The following is a 20,333-nucleotide window of genomic DNA, read 5'->3' on the forward strand; positions in this document are numbered from 1 at the left end:
GCACCGCCCAGGTGTGGGGCAGGGCAGGTAGGGAACTGGGCAGGCCGAATCCAGATGCTAGGCACCTGGGGGATGAGGGGTCAGGGAAGAAGGGCTGCCTGTGGCCAGGTGTGCAGTGAAAATGCTCTGTTCTTTCTTTCTGAGAACATTATGGGGCACCTCACAGCCCTGCTGATTTTCAGACCCTGGGCTCCAAGGGCGCCATTTCCCCAGGCCCTTGGGACGCCAGACGGCGAGAGAGAGAGAGAGAGAGAGAGAGAGTGCACAGTGCGACAGGGACCCACAGTAGAGGGCTCGTCTCCACTGAGCGGAGTGCCCCTGTCCCAGGGCCCCAAGCACAGAGGACATTCTTCCTGAAGGGTGGCCCCATGGCCACCATGCGCAGCAGAGCTTCATGTGTTTCCTCCCTCCAGAGCACCCCTGCGGACCCAGTTATCATCAGGGCACGCCACCTCGGCGGGAGGTCTGCCCCCACCTGCTCTACCCCCTTGCCTTGTGGGAAGAAGGGCTGAGTCTCGCACACCCAGTTCTCCGTGAGGGGAGGGTGGCTGTCATGTTCCCAGGCCCCAGGGCATCCACGGGAAGGGAAACATAGGGCTCCCCCGCTTCCCCGGGTTTTTCAGGCCAAAGCTGACCGATGTTGGTCTGGTTTTCAGAAGTGACTCCGTGCAGGGGAGGAGAGGGCCCACAGGTGGCTGGGAGGGGCAGAGGGAGTTTCCACGGGGTCTGGAAGCAAGAGTAACAATAGCTTTTACCTAGTGAGCTGGCCTCGTCCGCGGGCACTTCGTGCACATATGTACACATGTATCTATAAACCGATGACAAACCAAGCGACGCCACAGTGAGCTCAGGAAGCTGAGGTTCAGAGAGACCAAGACCCTTGCCCAAGATCCCTGCTGGGAACCTTGACATTAACTGGTCCCATCCCCGGGCCCCGCCCCTGGCGCAAGCCTCTGTCCACCCACCAACCGCTCTCAGCACGGCATGCAGCGGCCAAGGTCTCCCTCTCTGGCTAACCAAAACCGCAAGCACACCCCCCAGATGGAGGGCCTCTGACCAGCCCAGCCTTCCTCTGCGGCCACACGGGAGCCCTGAGAAGTGAGGCCCAGAAGCTTCCACACGGCTGGTGACTCACTGAACCCCTGGGCACCTCACCCCGCTCCTTTGTCTCTGCTTCCTCCTCAAAGGACAAAGAAATCAACATGCCTTGCAGCAGGCATCAGGAACACGTGACTGGACTGCCATTCTGTGACTTTCTTTTAATAAAAATAAAGGCCCAGTGAGGCCTCTGAGAACGTTCCCCTCTCTGGATGGCTCTGGAGGGCTCTGGCCACAGAGGTACCATGCTTTGAATTCTGGCCTTGCTTTTTAGAAGCTGGAAGTTGCAATGATGGACTGATATTTCTATCTTTAGCGGGATCCCCTCTGTGTAACTGTGTGTAAAGCCATTTAGCAAAATCGCCCGTCCCTGAAAACAGCATTTGCTTTGGCCAACTTGGCGTTATGCAGCCTGATTCACCCACACCTCGGCTGGTAATTTGGGGTCCTCTTCAAAAGCCCCTCTTCAAAATTTACCCCCTCGGGGGCTAGGGACAAGGAAGGCCCCTGGTTCTTACGTGTTACTGAAATGCTCTGGGGTCCCACAGGCTTTTAGGGGTAATGGGCCAGTCCTCTGAGCACCTGGATTAGAAGGGAGACTGGAATTTGTTTCAGTTTTGAGCATTTTCCAGGAAAGTCAAGCCATCGAGCAGCCTGGGCACCATGCCCAACTGCAGGGGCCCCACTCACACCGAGCTGGGCCCAGGGCACACGATGTGAAGAGCGCCCCCAGACCTGTGCGCCCTGCAGCCACCCCAGGGGATGGACGGGCGAGGCCAAAGCAGGCAAATCACAAACACAGAACAACAAATGCCTGGGGAGCCCCTGGAAATATGCTTCCTCTTGCTGGGGAGCCAGGAAATACACATTAAAACCACCACATCATTTGCATTTAGCCAGCTAAGCCAGCAGAAGGTTTTAAGGGCACTACGTTGACAGGGGTGTGATGAAACAGCAATGCCTCGCAACCTCACTGGAAAACCACTTAGCGATTTGTACAAACAGCCTGAACTACGCGTGTATCCTTTGAACCAGTCATTCCACTTGCGGAAGCACAGCAATAGAGCACGGCCAAAAACGCAGGTAAAGATTTACATGAGGGTATCAGTCAGGGTATTACTAGAAGAGAACGAAGTAAGAGTTTTATTACCAGAAATAAAATGAAAGAAGCCCTCCCACTATTAAAAGTCCTTGACATTAGAGCCATGCCTGGGAAGGGTGACTAGAATATAAAGCACTTACCCAGCATCATCGTGTGGGGTCGCGGGTGGAAGGGCCTTTAGAGACCAGGACAGGTGGAGACCTACTCGAGGTCACACAGCCCTTCGGAAGCAGACCGGGGCAAAAACAAGACCTCAATTTTAAAGTCATACATGGAATTTAATAACATTTTTTTAAATCTCTCCTCATTTAAATCCCTTTCTCTTTTTGCACTAAGAGTTTTGTTTTGTTTTTTTTTTTTAATGAGAAGAAAGCAGGGGCGCTTGGGTGGCCCAGTCAGTTAGGCATCTGCCTTCGGCTCAGGCCATGATCTCAAGGTCCTGGGATGGAGCCCCGTGTCCGGCTCCCCACGGAATGGGGAGTCTGTTTCTCCCTTTGCCTCTCCCCCTGGCTTGTGCTCTCTCCCTCCCTCTCTCACTCTCTCTCTCAAATTAAAAAAAAATAAGAAGAAAGCAACAGACTGCTGAGGCGAACATCTTCTCAACGCTGCACAGGTGACGGGCCTCTGTGGAGACTCGCCAGCCAACCCTACGGGATTCGTCCCACAGTCAATCACCTTCTAGGGCCTTGTCAACACACATTTCAGGGCAAAGCTGCAGGCAAGGTGCTTCCCCTCTTGGTTTATCTGAAAATAGCCAGGCTTTCTATTTGCATGAAAAGCCCACAACAGGCAAATCCATAGACTAAGTGGCCAATGACCAGGGGTTGGGGGAATGGAGGGATAGGGGTGCGGCTGGGGGGTGGAGGAGGGAGTGGGTTGCGACTGACAGGCGACTGACAGGCATAGGGTTTCCTTCTGAGATGATGACCATGTTGCGGAATCAGACGGTGGTGATGGTTACTTACTTTGTAAATATACTGGAGACCAACGACTACTGCATATCAAAGGAGTGACTATTACAGAGAGTGAATTATACCTTAATTTTTAAAAACATGCCCCTGCCTTTCTCTTGGCTTTGAAGGTGAAGACCCACCCTGGAGGAGAATGTCAAGGACAGATTCGGCCCTTCACACCGGATGTCATCACCTTCTCCAAAGTTCCTTGGCTCTGCTCCCTTCTTTTCCATCACCGCTAGATTTTATAGTTACCATGGATCTGTCCGAGCCCTGCCCTGGGTCACTGTCCTAGGCAGGTTGCACCATCTTTCTCCATGTTTCCTTCCAAAGCCTCCTCCTCTCTGCTTGTCTTGCCTCTCCTAATCTGGCCCCCTCCTGTCCACCCGGCCCAGGGCAATCAGACAAATCTCTAAAACTACACAGCTTAGCATGCCATTGTGTTTATACTACGTCAGCGGTTTCCCGAGAAGTCCAAATACTGGCGCTCCAGCTCCTTGGCGAAGTTTACAAGGAACACATCTGCCTGTCCGGCCTCCTCCTTCTCCACCCACCCACCACTGCCCTTCCCGCACCAGCCTTCTGGAGGCACCTGGGATACCCTGAGCCACCTGTATGCTACTCACCGTTTGTAACAGCCCAAGCGCCCCTCCTTGTGGCAAGTCACCCCTAACAAATACAACAGAGTGTTGGGTAACACCCCCGCCCAATACATGTTGCTTCCTGCACTCAATAAAAAACATTGTGTCCATTAAATACCAGGCAGTAGTGAACAAACTGACCATAGCTGCCACCCCTCGTGGGGCTTACTAGAAACTCCCCTCCACCACACCACTTATTACACCGTCAAAAGGGTTGGTTTCCTTATCTGGGGACTCCATCAAAACAACAGACCTCTGAAAAATTAATTGTACTACCACCAGCTCCAGCAAAAACAAAAACAAAACAAAACCCAGTGGTTCTTGGAAAATCCCCAGACGCCCAGCAAATGCTGCCTGGCGGGACTAGTGCCTACGACGTGAAGCAGGTGTCAGATCAGTGCTCCTCAGAGCCCAGGCGGTCCTCGGCCATTTTTGTTTTGTTCATGCGTCACACAGGATTGAAATGCTCTCTTTACTCATTTACCCCATCTTCCAGAATGTGAACTTTCCAAAGAATGGCCATTTCCTAAACAACAACAACAACAACAACTCAGTATGCCCTGTGTCTACAAAATACCAAGTATTCAATGCCACTGAAGCAGCAAGCTCAGCCCATGGGAAGGGGGCCAGGTGCTGGGACCCCATGGGACCCCATGCCTCAGAAGGTCCCAATGGGGCCTTCCTCCAAGCCACATCTATCCCATGGGGTCAGGAAGCAATCCAAAGATTTGAGGGCCAAAGGGGATGTGTGCCCATACTCTGTGTGCCCAGGACCCTAGCTGCCTCATGGGTAGGTGTTTACCTAAGAGGAATTAAAACATGTCAATACAAAGATTGTACACATGAATATTCCTAACACCTTTCTTTTTAACAGTCCAAAACTGGGGTGCCTGGCTGTCACAGTTGGTTGAGCGTCTGACTCTTGATTTTGGCTCAAGTCATGCTCTCAGGGTCGTGAGATCGAGCCCCACAACAGGCTCCATGCTCAGCGGGGAGTCTACTTGAGATTCTCGCTCTCCCTCTCCTTCTGCCCCTCCCCCGCTCCTACACACGCTCTTTCTCTTTCTAAAATAAATGAATGAATGAATGAATGAATGTCCCAAATTGGAAGGCATCTAAATGTCCCCCAACAGGTGAATGGATAAATTTGGGTTCACCCATAAAACAGAATACTACTCAGCAGTAAAAAATGACCGTTAATAGGACACACAATACACGGATAAATCTCAAATAATGATGTGGAATGGAAAACCCAGACCAAAAAAAGGGTATATACTTTATCATTCTATTTCTATAAATGTTCTAGTCTTATAGTGACAGAAAGCATAACAGTGTTGAAGCAGCTGTGAGAAAGAAACTGATTACCAAGGGGCACAAAGAACCTTTTGGGGGGAAGGGATATGTTCATTATCTTGACTGTGGTGATGGTTTCACTGATGTGTGTATTTCAAAACTCATCAAATTGTACACTTCGAAAACTTGCTATCTATTGCTTGTCCTGTATGTCTAAATAGAGCCATTAAGAAAAAAAAAAAAAAAGCTACTATACCCAGGTAGCATTTCTGAACTATCGAGCTCATAAACCCAACATTTGACAACACATTTTATGAGAAAGGTTTAGGGAAATGAGGACTCTTCTTCGTTGCGGGTGGAAATGCAAAATGGTCAATGCAGAGGCATCTGGCAACACCCATCAAAATTACAAAAGCATATGACCCTCGGGCTCAGCAGTTTGCTTCTGAGCATTCATCCTGCGGATACCCCGCACACCCTTCCATGCAAAGTACTGGTACAGGGGGCCAGAGGATACGCTGCAGCACTGTGGGTAACAGCTCCCTTCCCCGTGAACGTAAACAAGCCAGTGTCCACGTCTGGGGCTGCTTCATCCACTGTGGTGCCTCCCCGTGTGGAATGCTAGCGAGCTCAGAGAGGGGCCCCTCTTTACGAACCAACAGGAACAATCTCCCAGGTATACTGCAAAGCGAGAAATAAGCAAGATACAAAACAGCACGTGTGGATTACTGCTTTGTGTTTAAAAAGGGGAGAGAGAAAAATATACACTGAAATGTTCTTGGGTTTGCATTAGGAAGCACAGAAAAGGTATCCAAGCAACTTGTAACACTGGTTTTCTTAAGCAGGGGCCAGGAAAGGGTCAGAAGGGGGGGCAGGCGGTGTAAGGGAGATTTCTCATTGTTTTTATCTTGGATGCATGTGAATGTATTACCCGTTTGGAAAAAAAAGATTTTATTCTAAACTTTTTAATATACATTTAGAGTCCCCGGCCTGGAGATGGACTTCCTTGAAGCGCGCTGAAATTAAACGGGGTCATGGCTCGTGAAGACCTTACTGAACAGTAGCAGTATTCCTCAAATCTCCAGCCTGCCTGCCTCAGAATCACCCTGAGCCCGCAAAAATGCAGGTTCTGAGGGGCGCCTGGGTGGCTCAGGCGGTTAAGCATGTGACTCCTCATTTCAGCTCAAGGTCATGATCTCAGGGTCATGAGATGGAGCCCTGCCTCAGGCTCCGTGCTCAGCACAGACTGCTTGAGTTTCTCTCTCCCTCTGCACCCCCCGCCCTGTGCTCTCTCTCTCTTTCAAATAAATCAATAAATAAAATCCTTAGAAAATAAAATAAGGGTAGGGAGATGGGGTGCCTGGGTGATGGACACTGGGGAGGGTACGTGTTGTGGGGAGCGCTGTGTATTGTGTTGAATCACAGACCTGTACCCCTGAAACAAAGACATTATATGTTAATAATAATAAAAAAATAAATAAAATAAAATTCAGGTTCTGGGACCCCACCCCAGATGCATGCAAGCAGAATCCCTAAGGGGTGGTGCCCAAGGACCTGGAGTTTTTTTTTTTAAGTTCCCAGGGGATCACATGGGCTGAAAGAGGAGGCCCATGACCTCCTGATGGGGCAGATGAGGGACGCGTACTCAGTACATATTTATTCAGCTCCCACTCTGAGTCAGGCGCTGTTCCAGAACCTGCTTTCTTGGGGCTTATATTCTACAGGAAATAGGTAAAGACAAACAGGGGAAGTATTAAATAGTGGCATATGGAATGCAAGTATCAAAACAGGGTGACGTGGCAGGACTAAGCTGACAGCTAGTCTGGAGAAGGCCTCTCAAGGAGGTGACATTTAACCTGAGATGTGAATGACAAGAAGGAACCTGCCCTGAAAGGGTGGGGGGCCTTCTGGGTCAAGAGAAGGTCGAGCGTGACCCACAGCAGGATGGAGGCAGGGTTGGGGGGGGTTGTGAAGGAGGGCCCGAGGGCCCGACTCGTTAGGGATCTGGAAGGCAGGCTCAAGAGCATGGATTCTATACTGAAGGCACCGGAAAGCCACAGAAAGGTTTCAAGCACCAAAGTCATGTGACGGGGTGTTTTGAAGACCACGACTCCGGCTGCCAGGGGGAGAGTGGCTGAGTGAGGAGCAGGGCTGGCGGGGAGGAGTTTGTTGGAGGAAGACAGGAAAGGGGGAAAGGTGGCTTGCGTGAAGGTGTGGCACTGGACATGCTGAGAAGTGGATGGATATGAGCCAAATCTGGAAGGCTCCGTCCCTCCTGGAGTCACAAGTGGACCGTCGGCCTGGAAGGAGCAGAATGGCTGAGCGGCAGGTGTGTGGGCCCACGAGCCTTCGACTGAGATGGGAAGGGCCCCACAGAGGAGACGCTATATACATCCTCTGTCTGCTGAGAAGGATATTCACTTGGGACATGAAGCCAACTCCAGAAAAGGACCATTTAAAGCTGCCCCTTAAGCTCTTGAGAACAAGAAAAGTCTAAGCGGCTGCCATGTAGTTGAGGTGTGAAGAGCCGACAGAGGGCTGAGCGAAGGAACGTGGCTGGGCTGAGGTCTGGACAAGAGTGGAGCCATGGGTCCCAGGAGCTGGTCAAGATCTAAGATGGAAGTAAGAGCCTTATACTAAATTTAGCCTCCGAAGGATTATTCTGTGGATTTCACAATGTTGCCTCAGGCTGCCCCTGACCCCAGGCCTGCCGCATTTAAAGCAGCCAGCCGACATTCCTTCCCTGCTGGCCGGACTTCTGGTTTGGTGAGAGTGAGAGAGCTGGGTGGTGGGGGGAAGGGGACTGTCAGGGCCTGAGTCACCTCAGGCAAAGCAGAGAGTGTCCCAACAGGGCCTGAAGGAAGGGGTGAAGGCAGGGCAGGCGCGGGGAAGTGAACTGCCATCTGCCCAGGCCTCTGGCTGAGGCGGGGAGAGGAGCAGGTGGACCAGGTGAAGGCCTGACACACTCATCAGCTACGGGACTTTGCACAAGCAGCTTCGCTGGGTGAACATCAGTGTTCTCCTCTATAACGAGCAGATATTCACCCCGTTCACAGGAACTGGCAAAAGATTTTGTGAGGAAAGAGAGCAATGAGACGCGCCTAATACAGTGCCTGGCACAGCGAGGGATCGGCGAAAGGCACTCGCCAGAACAGGGTGTGTGGAACTCAAGACAGAAAATGAGACAAACAGAGGCACACACACCATCAAGTGACCACCCCCAATGGAGTTACAACTGGCATAGCCTTCACGCCTCCAGCACGAGCGGACATTGCATCACGTATGAAAGCATGGATACAGCAGATATGAAAATCATTATAAATGTTGTTCCTATAAACATGTGTGAGCTCTAGATAAGGAGAACAAGAGAATGCCCCCATCCCAGGCACCCACGGGACACCCGCGGAAAAGCAACAGTAGATGAGGTCCCAAGAAATCTTCAAACACCCAAAGAAAGAAACAGCACTTGCTTCACAGTGAAAATGCAGATTTTCAGGCCCCACCTCAGACCTACTGAATCAGAAAATCTGGAGGTGCAGTCCAGTAATCTGTTTTATGGGGGAGAGAGGCAGAGAGAGAATCTTAAGCAGGCTCTATGCCCAGCGTGGGGCCGAACGCGGGTCTCAATCTCACGACCCTGAGATTGTGACCTGAGCTGAAAACAAGAGTCAGACGCTTAACTGACTGAGCCTCCCACGCGCCCCTCCAATAATCTACATCTTAACAAATCTTCCAGATGATTCTGAGGCACACTGCAGCTGAACAGCCACTGATTTAAGTCGTCTGGAGGTGGCATGCCAAGTGTGGTCTGCAGACCAGCAGCATAGTCTAACTGCGGAGCTTGTAAGAAATGCAGAGTCCCAGGCTCAGCCCACACCCACTGAGTCAGAATCCGCATTTTATCAAGATCCCCAGACATTCATCTGTGTGTTTGAGAAGCTCTGTCTAGAGTTCTAGCCCAATGCTGTCTAATAGAAATATAACTGAGCCACGTGTCATTTAAAAATTTCTAGTAACCACATTAAAAAAAATAACAGTGAAATTAATTTAAATTATATGTTTTATGTAACCCAATATCCAAAACATTGTTTCAACAGGTATTAGGATTTCCTTTTATTTTTTTTATTTTTATTTTTTTTTTTGGTACTAAGTCTTTGAAATCTGTTCACACTTTGCACATCTCATTTCCAACTAGCAACCTCTCAAGTGCTCAAAGGCCCCCTGTGGCTAGTGGACGGCCTGTGAACAATGCGGAGATGAGGGAGAACAGAGTAAAACTTCCAAATTCTTTTTACAAAGGCATCATCATTCTTATACTAATATGTCTTTCTAATTTTGTGCTGTCACACGACAGACCATTCTTAATATTGTGGTTAAAAATGAGGACTCTGGAGCCAGACTCTGTCTAACCCTAACCCCATAACTCTGGACTCTGGAGTCACTCTCTGGCCTCTCACCTTGGCTTCAATAAGGAAATTCAGTTAAGTTTGTGGGTCATAAAATTAAGACATGAAAATCCCTATTTATAAACAGTAAACATTTAAAGAAAAGATCTCATTTCTAACAGCAACTACATAAAAAATAAAATTGGGGGGAAAAGAGTCAATGAGAACTGTGCAGGACCTTTGCTGAATGAAACATGAAAGCTCTCTTCCAGAGAAACAAGAATTAAGCCAACTGAAAGATACACTGTGCTCATGGAAATACTCACAAAATGGTAAGGATGTTAATCCCCCCTAATTTCAGTATAATCTCAAATGAATTATCAATAGGGTCTTTGCACCAACCCCGTGACAGGTTCTGTCCTAAAGGCTTGGGATATATCTAAATTAAAAAAAAAAAATCTGTGCTTAGTAGATAACCTCACAATAAGGTTATCTTTCAAGGTTTGTAAATATTAGGGCTGGAGCGTGAATGTATGTGTAGTTTTTGTTTTGTTTTACCAAAGAAGGAACCACACAAAACCCTCGTAAGGATTGCCTATGGGGAGAGCACCTGGGGTACACTGGAACTTTCTATTTCTTTTTTTACCTTTGTATACCATTTGATTGTTATAGTATTTAAATTTTTAAATATTTACAAATACTTTGTAAAATGTCCACGTTGATTATCTGAGCGATGAATAAGACATGAGTAAGGCAGTTTAAAATGTCTGTATTGAAAAAAGTCCTCACAATGATTGATTTGGTGAATCTGGGTCAAGGCTCTATTCCTCCTCTGCCTCCCTGAGCCCATCCAGCTCTTTCTAAGAGCGTCTCTCTGGGCATGTTTGTTTCCTCATCTGGAACATGAAGGGGTTAGATTCGATCTCTAAGGGTCTATGCAGCTCTAACAGTTCAGGATTCTTTCTTCCATTCATGCATTCAGCTGGTTTAAGAGGGCGTACAACGTTACAGGTGCAAGGGATTTAAGTGTGCCGGGACTACCTCAGGGATCTTACAGTCCAGCTGGAAGGCTGATATTTAAGCAGATGATCCCACCAGAAAATGCACGAGTGCACTGTGGTGAGTGCTGCGAAGGAGGAGTGAACCCCCACAGGGGAGATCAGCGGGTCTGAAAGCAGGGGGTGGGAGGAGAGTCTGGGGGAGCTGAGCGTGGTAAGCAGGTGTCAATGGTGGTTCACAGGGCGGGGGAGGTTGGAGGTTGGAAACGGTCATTAAGAGCAGAACAGTGAACACCTACAGTGGGACTGTCAAGCAGTTTTAAGGAGTTTAGAAAGGTAGGCAGCATTAAGAGGCATTCAACTGATAATTTGTCTAATGAACTGAAGAAATGTCACTCAGCTAGGGCAATTTTTTAAGTTCTATTTTGCTTCTCTTTGGAAGGCCCTTGGAAAAACCCACTCCCTACAATCCGCATCATTAAGCAGACATCCGCACGCAGATATATAATCTGTGATCCACGTCTCTGAGCTAACCCTCCATCAACTTCATGGAACCACGCCCGTCAAGAAGAGCCACCAGCTCCTCCACAAGCCAGGCACCATACTCAGGGCCGAGAGACAGTCACGCGTGTACCCCAGGAACCCACGGGGTGTATCTGAGTGCCGAAGCACCTGTGAAATGTAATATTTCAACCCGCATCGCAAAGGAAGAGAAGACACTGGGAAGAGCTCAAACACTGATAATGGTGGGGGGCGGGGGGAGGGAGGGAGGGTGTTTTTTTCCCAAGATAAAATCATGTGGTTTCTCAAATGTTCATGAATTACAGGGTAAATAATCCGGTGAATTAACAGAGGCAGCACGGGGAAATAAAAAAAAAAAAAAGGCAGAAAGCAAAACCTGCCTTCCAGCTACATGGAAAAACACTCTAGTGCCCCGAGTAAATAAATAATAAAAGGATAGGGAAACAATACACCTTGAAAACTCTTGTCCCTCCTCTGTTCTCCTGGCCAGAAGCAGCGCCGACAGGTTTGCGCTGCCTGGGCGACACAGCCGGCTAGCATTTATTTATCTAACAACTCGAGTCCCCTTTTAAAGAATCAGGCAGGGCATTTCAACGACCTGAAGCCCACGGGTTAGTCATCCCATTAGTTTACTCTAAGCTCCAGCAGGAACTCCTAAGACGAAGCACCCCGGCTCCTGAACTAGATACACGCTAGAAATAAGGGGTGCCCAGATCACACCATTTTCCTTCCCCCCCTTCCCACCGTGGGAAGGCTCCTGAGAATATATACCCACAGCGACTGCCATTCTCACCACACCTAGCCCTGGTTTTCGAAAACACCTCAATCTGTATTGGTTCTGTCCCACAATGGTAGTCTTAACCCTGCCTGCTCACACATTCTCATTTTATTTCTTAAACACACGCTGTGTCACGAGGGCAAGCGAACTGTGCAACCACTAGGGACGGAACAGAACACGAATAAAAACAAGGCAAAACAAAAAGGAAAGATGAAGGTGGAAATAACCCAGGATCACAGAATTTCAGAGCCGGAGGCGGCTTTGGGGAATAAGAAACAGGCTCCAGGACCTGCACCAGGACGGACAATTGGTACCAAAGAAAGATCCAGAAGGGACTAGAAAAGTCTGAGGAGATAAAATGCTGACCAGTCATTTCTGCCAGTAGGCCTGGAAACACTTCTTAAGGCAATATTGCTGCTCCTCACTGCATGGCCTCATGCTGTGGTGTGTGCGGGCTGCTGAGAAAACCGAAAGCAATCTCCAGCCTAGGGCAGTGGGCTGGCCTCCATAGCGGCCGTCAGACCCAACTCCCCGTGGAGCAGAACAGCCTAAGAAAGGAGGTGATATTTAGGGCTCAAGCCACTTTTTCTCAGATGTTAATTTTTCATAGCGTGTGTCCTAGGATGTGATAATACTTGACCTAACATGATTTTACTCCCCTACCTTCTTCTGCAAAAGCACCGAGATGTTCACTATTATCCCATTTTACAGATAAGAAAGCCAAAGGTTAGTTTTCTTTTTCAAAGACGGTGGGTGCGCCGCCGACCACGTGGTGGGTGACCAGGACTGCCTTTCTGTGGTTCGAGCGACACCCCACGTGTAGCAAAACGTTACTAACAGAGCATTCCTTTCATTCTCAGGGAAGGGATAGGTGAACAGCAACAGAACCGAGAAAACCTAATTTCTAGCTCATAACACCAATCTGCAGATTAAGAATCCTCATGTGTGATCACAGGGACTCCTATGAAAATGTGTGAAAAGGGCAGTGACACGTCATATCACCGCTGCACTCAAAAGAAAAAACAGCCACATCCACACACCCTAAGAATCGGAAACCCTCTATGGAGGCAGCGAGATCAAGCAGTCAGCCCTGGGTCTGTGTCCTGGTCATGACCTGGCCCGCCGGGACCGTTTTCCTCATCTATCCCATCTGCGTTCCGTTTCAATCCAGTGAGAACGTTTTGTTAAACAAGACATTTTCAGTTGCACCAAAAGTAGGGGTTATTATTTTAAAACACCCAAATAAACAAATTATATGGCAAATCCCTGCGGTATAACACGATACTAGAATAGTCAACGGTGAGATCCAAAGTATAAGATATGAAGGGGGGGGCGCCTGAGTGGCTCAGTCGATTGAGCGAGCATCTGACTCTTGATTTCAGCTCAGGTCATGATCTCAGGGTCGTGAGATCGAGCCCCGAGTTGGGCTCCACGATGGGCATAGAGCCTGCTTAAGATTCTCTCTCTACCTCTCCCCCACCCATGAAAAAAACCAGATTACTGGACTCCACCTCCAGAATTTCTGATCCAGTGTGTCTGAGGTGGGGCCTGAAAATCTGCATTTTCACTGTGAAGTAAGTGCTGTGTCTAACTTTGGGTGTTTGAAGATTTCTTGGGACCTCATCTATTGCTGCTTTTCCTGAATGCTGGGCATGGAGGCTGCTTGGGATTCTCTTTCTCCCTCTCCCTCTGCCCCTACCCCGCTCATGTGACCACTCTCCCTCTCTCTCAAATAAAGAAGTGTTCTTAAAGAAAAAAAAAGATATGAAGAGAAAAAACAAGTTACAAAGTACGTACAACACAATGTTACCATCATCAGTGTATGCACGCATACATAGCATGTGTAGAAAAACCTGGATCTATTTACCAGAAATACAACGTAACATCCCACTGACGTTCTCTGAATGATGTAATTACTGGTCATTCGTATTTTCTTTTTCATGCTTTTCTAAGATCCATCTGTATTTTCTAGTGATTATGTACCAGATTTGTTAACAAATAAAAAATAAATAAATGACTTTAAGACTTTAAACTATCCTCACGCACACAGTTTTAGGGGGAATGTGACTGGGAATAATTCCTTGGAGAGGTGATGTGGGCATATCTGTACAAGTTTACATTCAAATACTCTTTGGCCCAGCAGGTCGACTGTAATGGTACCCCACTGTCACGTGTGCACAGAGAAGTAGAAAAAAGGACCATCACTGCGGCACTGTTTGTAAGAGCAGAAAGAAAGAAAGAAAGAAAGAAAGAAAGAAAGAAAGAAAGAAAGAAAGAAAGAAAAGGAAAAGAAAAGAAAGAAAAAGAAAAGAAAAGAAAGAAAGATAGATAGATAGATGTCCATCTAGTGGGATATACTGTACATCAGGGCACCTCTATTCAAGCCGATACAGCCCAGCAGAAAACCTCAGTTATGGACTGACACCAAACTATCTCTAAGATAAGTGATTAGGTGAGAAAAGCAAGGTACAGGATATATGCTATCATTTGTGTAAATTTGCTTTTCAGAATATATTCATATTCGATGGTACACGTACAGACTGTCTCCAGAAGGTGCCCCTAGAAATTACAATAACGTTGCCGCGAAAGAGGGGAAGTAAGGAAACAGGAAAGAGGGAACCAGAGGAGAGGGAAACTTCCTGTCATTGGATAGCCTTCTGTCTGTCCTTCAAATCTTTTACGATGTGTTTATATGACTACAAACACAAAAAACCAAACAGAGAACTTTATTTGACAAAGAGTGAGAGAGAGAGGGTGCACACAAGCAGGGGGAGAGGCAGGCAGAGGGAGAAGCAGGCTCCCCACTGAGCAAGGAGCCGGATGTGGGGCTCGATCCCAACACTCTGGGATCATGACCTGAGCCGAAGGTAGACGCCTAACTGACTGCGCAACCCAGGCGTCCAAACAGAGAACTTTAAGATGTAAAAGCCTGGGGGGAAACGGCATCAATTATTTTCCTCTAAGAGTGTCAGTACCTTATGCCGTAGTCCTCTTCATTTTGAAGGCAGCCCCTAAAAAACACTGCCTCCAACAACAAAAAAAAAAAACCCAAAAAACAAAGAAAAAAAACGACTCCAGGGACCCCATGTGCTGCTGTCGACCTGGTGCCCTCATGTCCCTTCTAGGACCAGGTTTGGACAAGTACGGGTTCAGCCAAAGCAAGAGCACTGTGTCCTTTGACAACAATGTCAAATTCTCACCTGTATACAGTAAATAAGAAATAGTTTACCTTTCAGCAAAGGTATCGAGTTTCCCCAGCTCATCGGAGAGGCCCACAAGGGAATCCAAGGTCCCCACCTAGAAAGATCGTAAAAAAGTTAGAGGCTCACGTTTTCCGGCAGAGAAGTGTAGGTCACTTTCAACAATTCAGGGAGTTCTGTAACTTCCATCTCGCTTTAGTTATTCTTGGTCAATGGCCACACTGGAAACTGGGAAGGGCTGTTCAGAGAATTAGTGGATTGGGGATATTTTTAAATTTTTAGCTATTATTGTTGTTATTATTATTGCCAACAGGGTAAACTGTCATATTTCTGCCATAGGAAGGAGCGACCACTATGTCATTGTGAGACCCCAGCTAATTTTCTTCTTAGAATGGTGGTCTGCCAGTCATGTGATTAATCTTGATAGCTGAGGAGATGTACCAGAAAGCAAGTTAAAGAAGTTGCCATTTCTGGGGCGCCTGGGTGGCTCAGTCGGTTAAGCATCTGCCTTTGGCTCAGGTCATGATTCTAGGGTCCCGAGATGAGCCCCGCACAGGGCTCCCAGCTCAGCCAAGGAGCCTGCCTCTCCCTTTCCCTCTGCCCCTCCCCCCCAGCTGGTGTTCTCTCTCTCTCAAATAAATAAAATCTTTTTTAAAAATTGCCATTTCTAAAGCCTTTCTTCTCCAAGATGTCCAACCAATCCCTGCCTCTGCTCTTCTTTGCTATTTCTAACAATGGTCTTGCTGGCACAGAGGGCCAGCTCTCCCTCCCACCTCATCATTCATGCAAGTCCTTTTCTTTACAGATTACTTGTAACAATCCATTTCTTAATGGGGAAATTATTACAGAGTCCAAAACTGTATTTAAAGGTCTAGGCCACTGAACCAGAAGGAAAGACTTTGTTTTCATGGCCCCAACCACCAACCGGACATTAAAAACTAATCAAGATTAACACTGTGTGTCAAGTATACTTTCATAAAAGAATACTTTAAAAAATATTTTAAAAAAGGTAATTAGGAAATGATGAGGCCCAGTTATCTCTAGTAAGTGACGTTGCTTCTCTTTAAGGAACCTGATGGGAAGCATCTTTTGGCGAGGGACCTGTCTGGTCTCTTTGCTCCCTCCGGTCTAACACTGCCCTACACAGCGTCAGCGGTGACTGCACGCTGAGTTCCCCAACCTTCACAGTGGGGGGTCACCAGACAACCGGGCAGGTTTGAAACAGGCAGCAGCCTACGGGCTCAGAAACCAGTGCTGCCGCGTACCAGATCTGCCCCCTGGTCTCCCTTCTCCACCCTTCCTGATCTATAACCTGGGACTTTGTGAAGATTCCAGATGGTGCATTTAAAGTGCCTGGCCCCCAACATGCTGCTCAGTAAACACTAGCAAATATAGTGGCATCACCAATAACTAATAATAGGGTGCTGATGGGGCAGCTCTTAGGGCAGGGGGGGCAGACCGAGGTTTGAAAGAAGATTATATGGCAGTTTTCGAGAAGAGCTGCCTCTGGGCAGTTGGGGCCGTCCCTCCAGTACCCACAATGCATTTGCACAGCTGTCATCGAAAAATGCCTCACACCTCTTCCTTTGAGAAGCTTGCAATCTTGGGAAGCGTGGCAAAAATTCCATGCTTTTAAAGCAAAAAGACGGTGCATATCTTGCTCCTCTTTCGTATTTCATTTTAACTTTGTTCTCCATTGCGAGAGCCCTGAAACTCATATCTCCTTCCTGTCATATCTCTTTCTGCCATCTGCCCACTTACCATTAAATTCCCTTCCTGCCTCCCCACCAGAACCAGAGGGATCCTGAATTTCCCACCCTGCTCCAGGTCAAGAGTCCTACCAAGGCTGAAGCTCTCCAAGCCTGCACATTTAAACTGTACTGTTGGTCTTCTTAGACATTGAAGACAAAACACGAGGAATCCTACAACAACTCACAAAGGCCCAGGTGTATAAAACGCTCTTCCCACTTTCTGAAGACACTGCCACCCACCACGCCCATCTCTCCCTGCTCATTCTGTCCTGTGTCTGTAAGTCCATAGGAACCACACTAACTTTGGGCTATGGCATGAAGTCCCATCCAGACCGCCGACTTGCCCTGTCCGTCCTCACCCCCGGGCTGACCCTCAGCACTGCTGTCTTTGCCCTGTTCTTTTCTCCTTGGCTTCCCAGAAGACACCCACCCACCCCAATCCATCACCTCCTTCCTCCTCCCCAGGAACTTTACCTTGAAGTCAGGAATCGAGAATTTGGTGTTGTAAGACAGGTTGGACTTGGAGGTTACGGTGTTCATCCTCTCCAGCGCCTGTAAATTTTCCTGATCACCAGGGGCAGAAATTAACCAAAACTCCGACATGCTTCCCGCCTTCTCTTATCCAGTTACTGACCAGGACCACAGCAACATACACAAACAGAAACAGGAGGAGACAAGTGTCAAGTATCTCCACTACTCCTTTACCACTCCCTTCCCTCAGAATTAATCCTCTCCAGGATGTGTTGCTTTTACCCTTTCCCACTCTCTGCCCCTTCGACCTTCCAATGCAGATTCTCTAGTTCCAAGGACACCATAGGCACAAAGCAACGTGCTGTTTCTTATCTCAACTCCGAAAGCCCTCTGGGCTCCAGACTCTCAAGCCACCTCTAGAGTGGTTCTGACTGGTTTTAAGGGTTAGGGGAGAGGGTTGGGAAGAGCCAGATTCTGTTCCTTTGATTTCCCACTCTCCTGACACCAGCATGCAAATGGGGGAGCGGGGACACAGCAAGCCAGGCGTGAGGCCCTCTGAAATAGTTTCCTTTTTTCCTGGGAAAGGAGGGATGTACTTCCCGGGATGCAGGATGGGGTGAAGGCAGGAATGAGACAAGGACACAATTTCACAACAGGCGCTCTGACAAACCCCAGACCTGAACCAACCAACCTTGAAAATGGTGCTAGCCTTAAAAACAGACTTCGAAGAACTCTTTTTCCCAAATAAGAAGAAAAAAAGGTGGTGGGAGGACTACTAAAGTCGTTTTTCCTAAGAGCAGGTGTCCACTCTGCAGAGGTGGCTAACGCGCTGGGCCTGGCAGTTTCTGCCCACCGTCTGCAGCTTCCAAAGGCGATTAGTTCTGCTCATTCAAACGTGCACACACCCACACCTCTCTCCCCTCCCCTCGGCCCGGTCCTCCCTTCCCAGCGCCTCGCAAAGCGCCTCTGACGGCTGGGGGGGAAAACAGGGTGACAGCCAGAGACCCGTCCTGGAAGCTGGTCTTTTTGACTCCCATCTCACTCCATAGTCTCTCCTCATGCCGCGCACTACGAACGCAGTTCCTCCCGCTCTCGACTGCTGATGGCCCGGGGACAAACGGGCCCCACGCACGGAAGCTGGGGAGATGCCACCTGCCCGGCCCCGGGAGGGCGCCGCGGAGGCGCCGGTTCCCTGGTTCCCACGGAGAAAACGCGGCCCGGGACGGCGCGCGTCGGCCGAGGCGAAGCGGGGACCCGGGGGCGCGGAGCGGCTCGCGCTGGCCCCCGGCTCGCGCCTCTCCCGCCGCCGCCCCGCGTCCCTGACCCCGCGGCGCGCGTCCTTACCGGGAGCCGGTGGCCGCGCGGGCGTGCAGCGGAAAGGCGCGGGGCCGGAGCGCACGGCCGGCTCCCGGGAGGCAGCGGCTTCTCCGCGGCGCCCCGCCCCGAGCTTTTATCCCGAGCGGGGAGGCGGCCCCCGTCCGCCCCTCGCGCATTTGCATACTCGGCCGCCCGCCTCCCGCCGTGGCCGGCCCGGGGCCCCTCGCCGGGCTGTGGCCGCCGAGCGTCCGGAGGGTGGGTGCCGGCGGGATTCTGGGGAGCATCCGGCGGGGAGGGCGGGTCTCCAGCCCACGACGTTGCAGAGGCACGGGACCGGAACGACCGGGAGGAGCGGGCTAGGCGAAGTACTCGGGTCGGGGACGCCCGGCCCCCGCGCCCGCCGCCTCGCTCTCCACCCCCTACCCCTGCCTGCGGTGAGCCGGCAGGGGGGTTCGGGAATCATGGGCCGAGAGGACTGATCTGTGGAAAGAAGCGCAACAGGTCCACATATGTTTTTGGAACGCACCTGGGCAGAGGACCAAGCCTTCCTGTCCGTGTGGGCGTCAGCTTGCTGGGGTTGCCAAGGAAACTCTCCACGGTCCCACGCGCCAACCTCACCTCACCCCCCTTCGAAACTACCCTGGATTCAGGAGGATTTTAAAATGTACTGTCTCACTACCACGGTGTGGGTTCGTGATCCGTGCTGTTTGAAAAAAGAGAGGGAAACCCCAGAAATTAACCTGGGAATGTTAAAAAACAAAAACTCTTGAGAATTCGTTTTCTCTGGTGTAGAGGAGGAAGCGTGAGCTTATCCTTTCCTGTGGACAATGTTTTCAGTGGTTTCTGGGAAAGATAAAAATCTCAGAATTATGTTTGGTGGGAGATGTTGAAGAATTCCTTGAGGAATGAGCTCCCCCTTACTAGAGAAAACTAGTCATACTATCAACCTACTGCTGAGAATGCTTCCGGATCTTTGGAAAGAAAGGTAAGGGGGAACCCCAGATGCTGCGATGAGAAGGCTCAGATGCAGCACAGAAAGGTGGCTTGTAAAGGTCACAACATGTCACACTGCAATCCTATTGTGGGTTCGGAATTGGCAGTTTGGAACTCCCAGCACCTGCATGGTGCATCATCGTTGTTGGGACACTCGCGCATTAGTCAGTCCTTGCAACATCTTCCTGAGGGAGGACACCTGAAACCAAGGGATGAAGAAACTCGGTGTGTACAGGGAGGTAAAAATGGTAATTCCAGTGAAGGCGTGGCCTGGTTGGACCTTGAACCTGGGGTCTCCAATCTTGTACTTGACCCAGTAATGTCATTTCTTTCCAGCTAGGCAAAATAGAATCCTGGAGCAGGGCACAAACTCAATTACAAACAAGGGTAGGGATGTTCTAAAGGTACACGAATGGCTGGGTGTCACGTCACTGGTTAATGGCAGAGCGATGAGGGGAACTTAGGCTGGGATCCAAGGGTCCTTTGCCCTGCTCCCAGCCAGCCTGTGGCAGAATGCACGCTTTCCATGTCAGACAGTGTTTTTCTTCAATATTCCAAACCATCGCCCTGGCTTCTCAGACGTTGGGCAACACATTTAGAAGTGACCCCGACTTTGCTGATGGCACCATTCTTTCTATAAATATGGCTTCCTCTAACCAGCTTGCGTCATCAAGTTACTCCTGGACATCCGATTAAGAAGTTATTGAGGACCTACAATGTTCCTGGTCTTACTTAAAATCTTCCTATTCAAAATCTAAAATCTTTCTGATTTTCGTACATCTTGGGCTTCTTGTTACATGTTGGAATTGGTGATCGTTGGTGGCTACTGCT

The 20,333-nt window shown here is 49.3% G+C and overlaps 1 protein-coding gene across 8 annotated transcripts in view; it reads right to left on the reverse strand.

Moving 5' to 3' along the window:
* Window positions 1–18,623, reverse strand: part of ATP6V1C2 (ATPase H+ transporting V1 subunit C2) — a 50,851-nt gene extending 32,228 nt beyond the window's left edge. For 7 of the 8 annotated variants that reach the window (XM_057309195.1, XM_026518869.4, XM_057309194.1 and 4 more), the window contains exons 1-3: window positions 18,537–18,623; window positions 17,196–17,350; window positions 15,000–15,067 (exon numbers count right to left, since the gene is read on the reverse strand). In XM_057309195.1, coding sequence (XP_057165178.1) covers window positions 15,000–15,067; window positions 17,196–17,324 — 197 coding nt within the window. In that variant the 5' untranslated portion in view covers window positions 17,325–17,350; window positions 18,537–18,623. Of the gene's footprint in view, window positions 1–14,999; window positions 15,068–17,195; window positions 17,351–18,536 lie in introns of those variants that run through there. The other variant, XM_057309193.1, reaches the window with a different exon arrangement.
* Between the last annotated feature and the right edge of the window lie 1,710 nt (window positions 18,624–20,333).

Source organism: Ursus arctos, unplaced genomic scaffold (genome assembly GCF_023065955.2).
Source record: "Ursus arctos isolate Adak ecotype North America unplaced genomic scaffold, UrsArc2.0 scaffold_8, whole genome shotgun sequence".
In the NCBI taxonomy this organism is placed as follows: Eukaryota; Metazoa; Chordata; class Mammalia; order Carnivora; family Ursidae; genus Ursus; species Ursus arctos.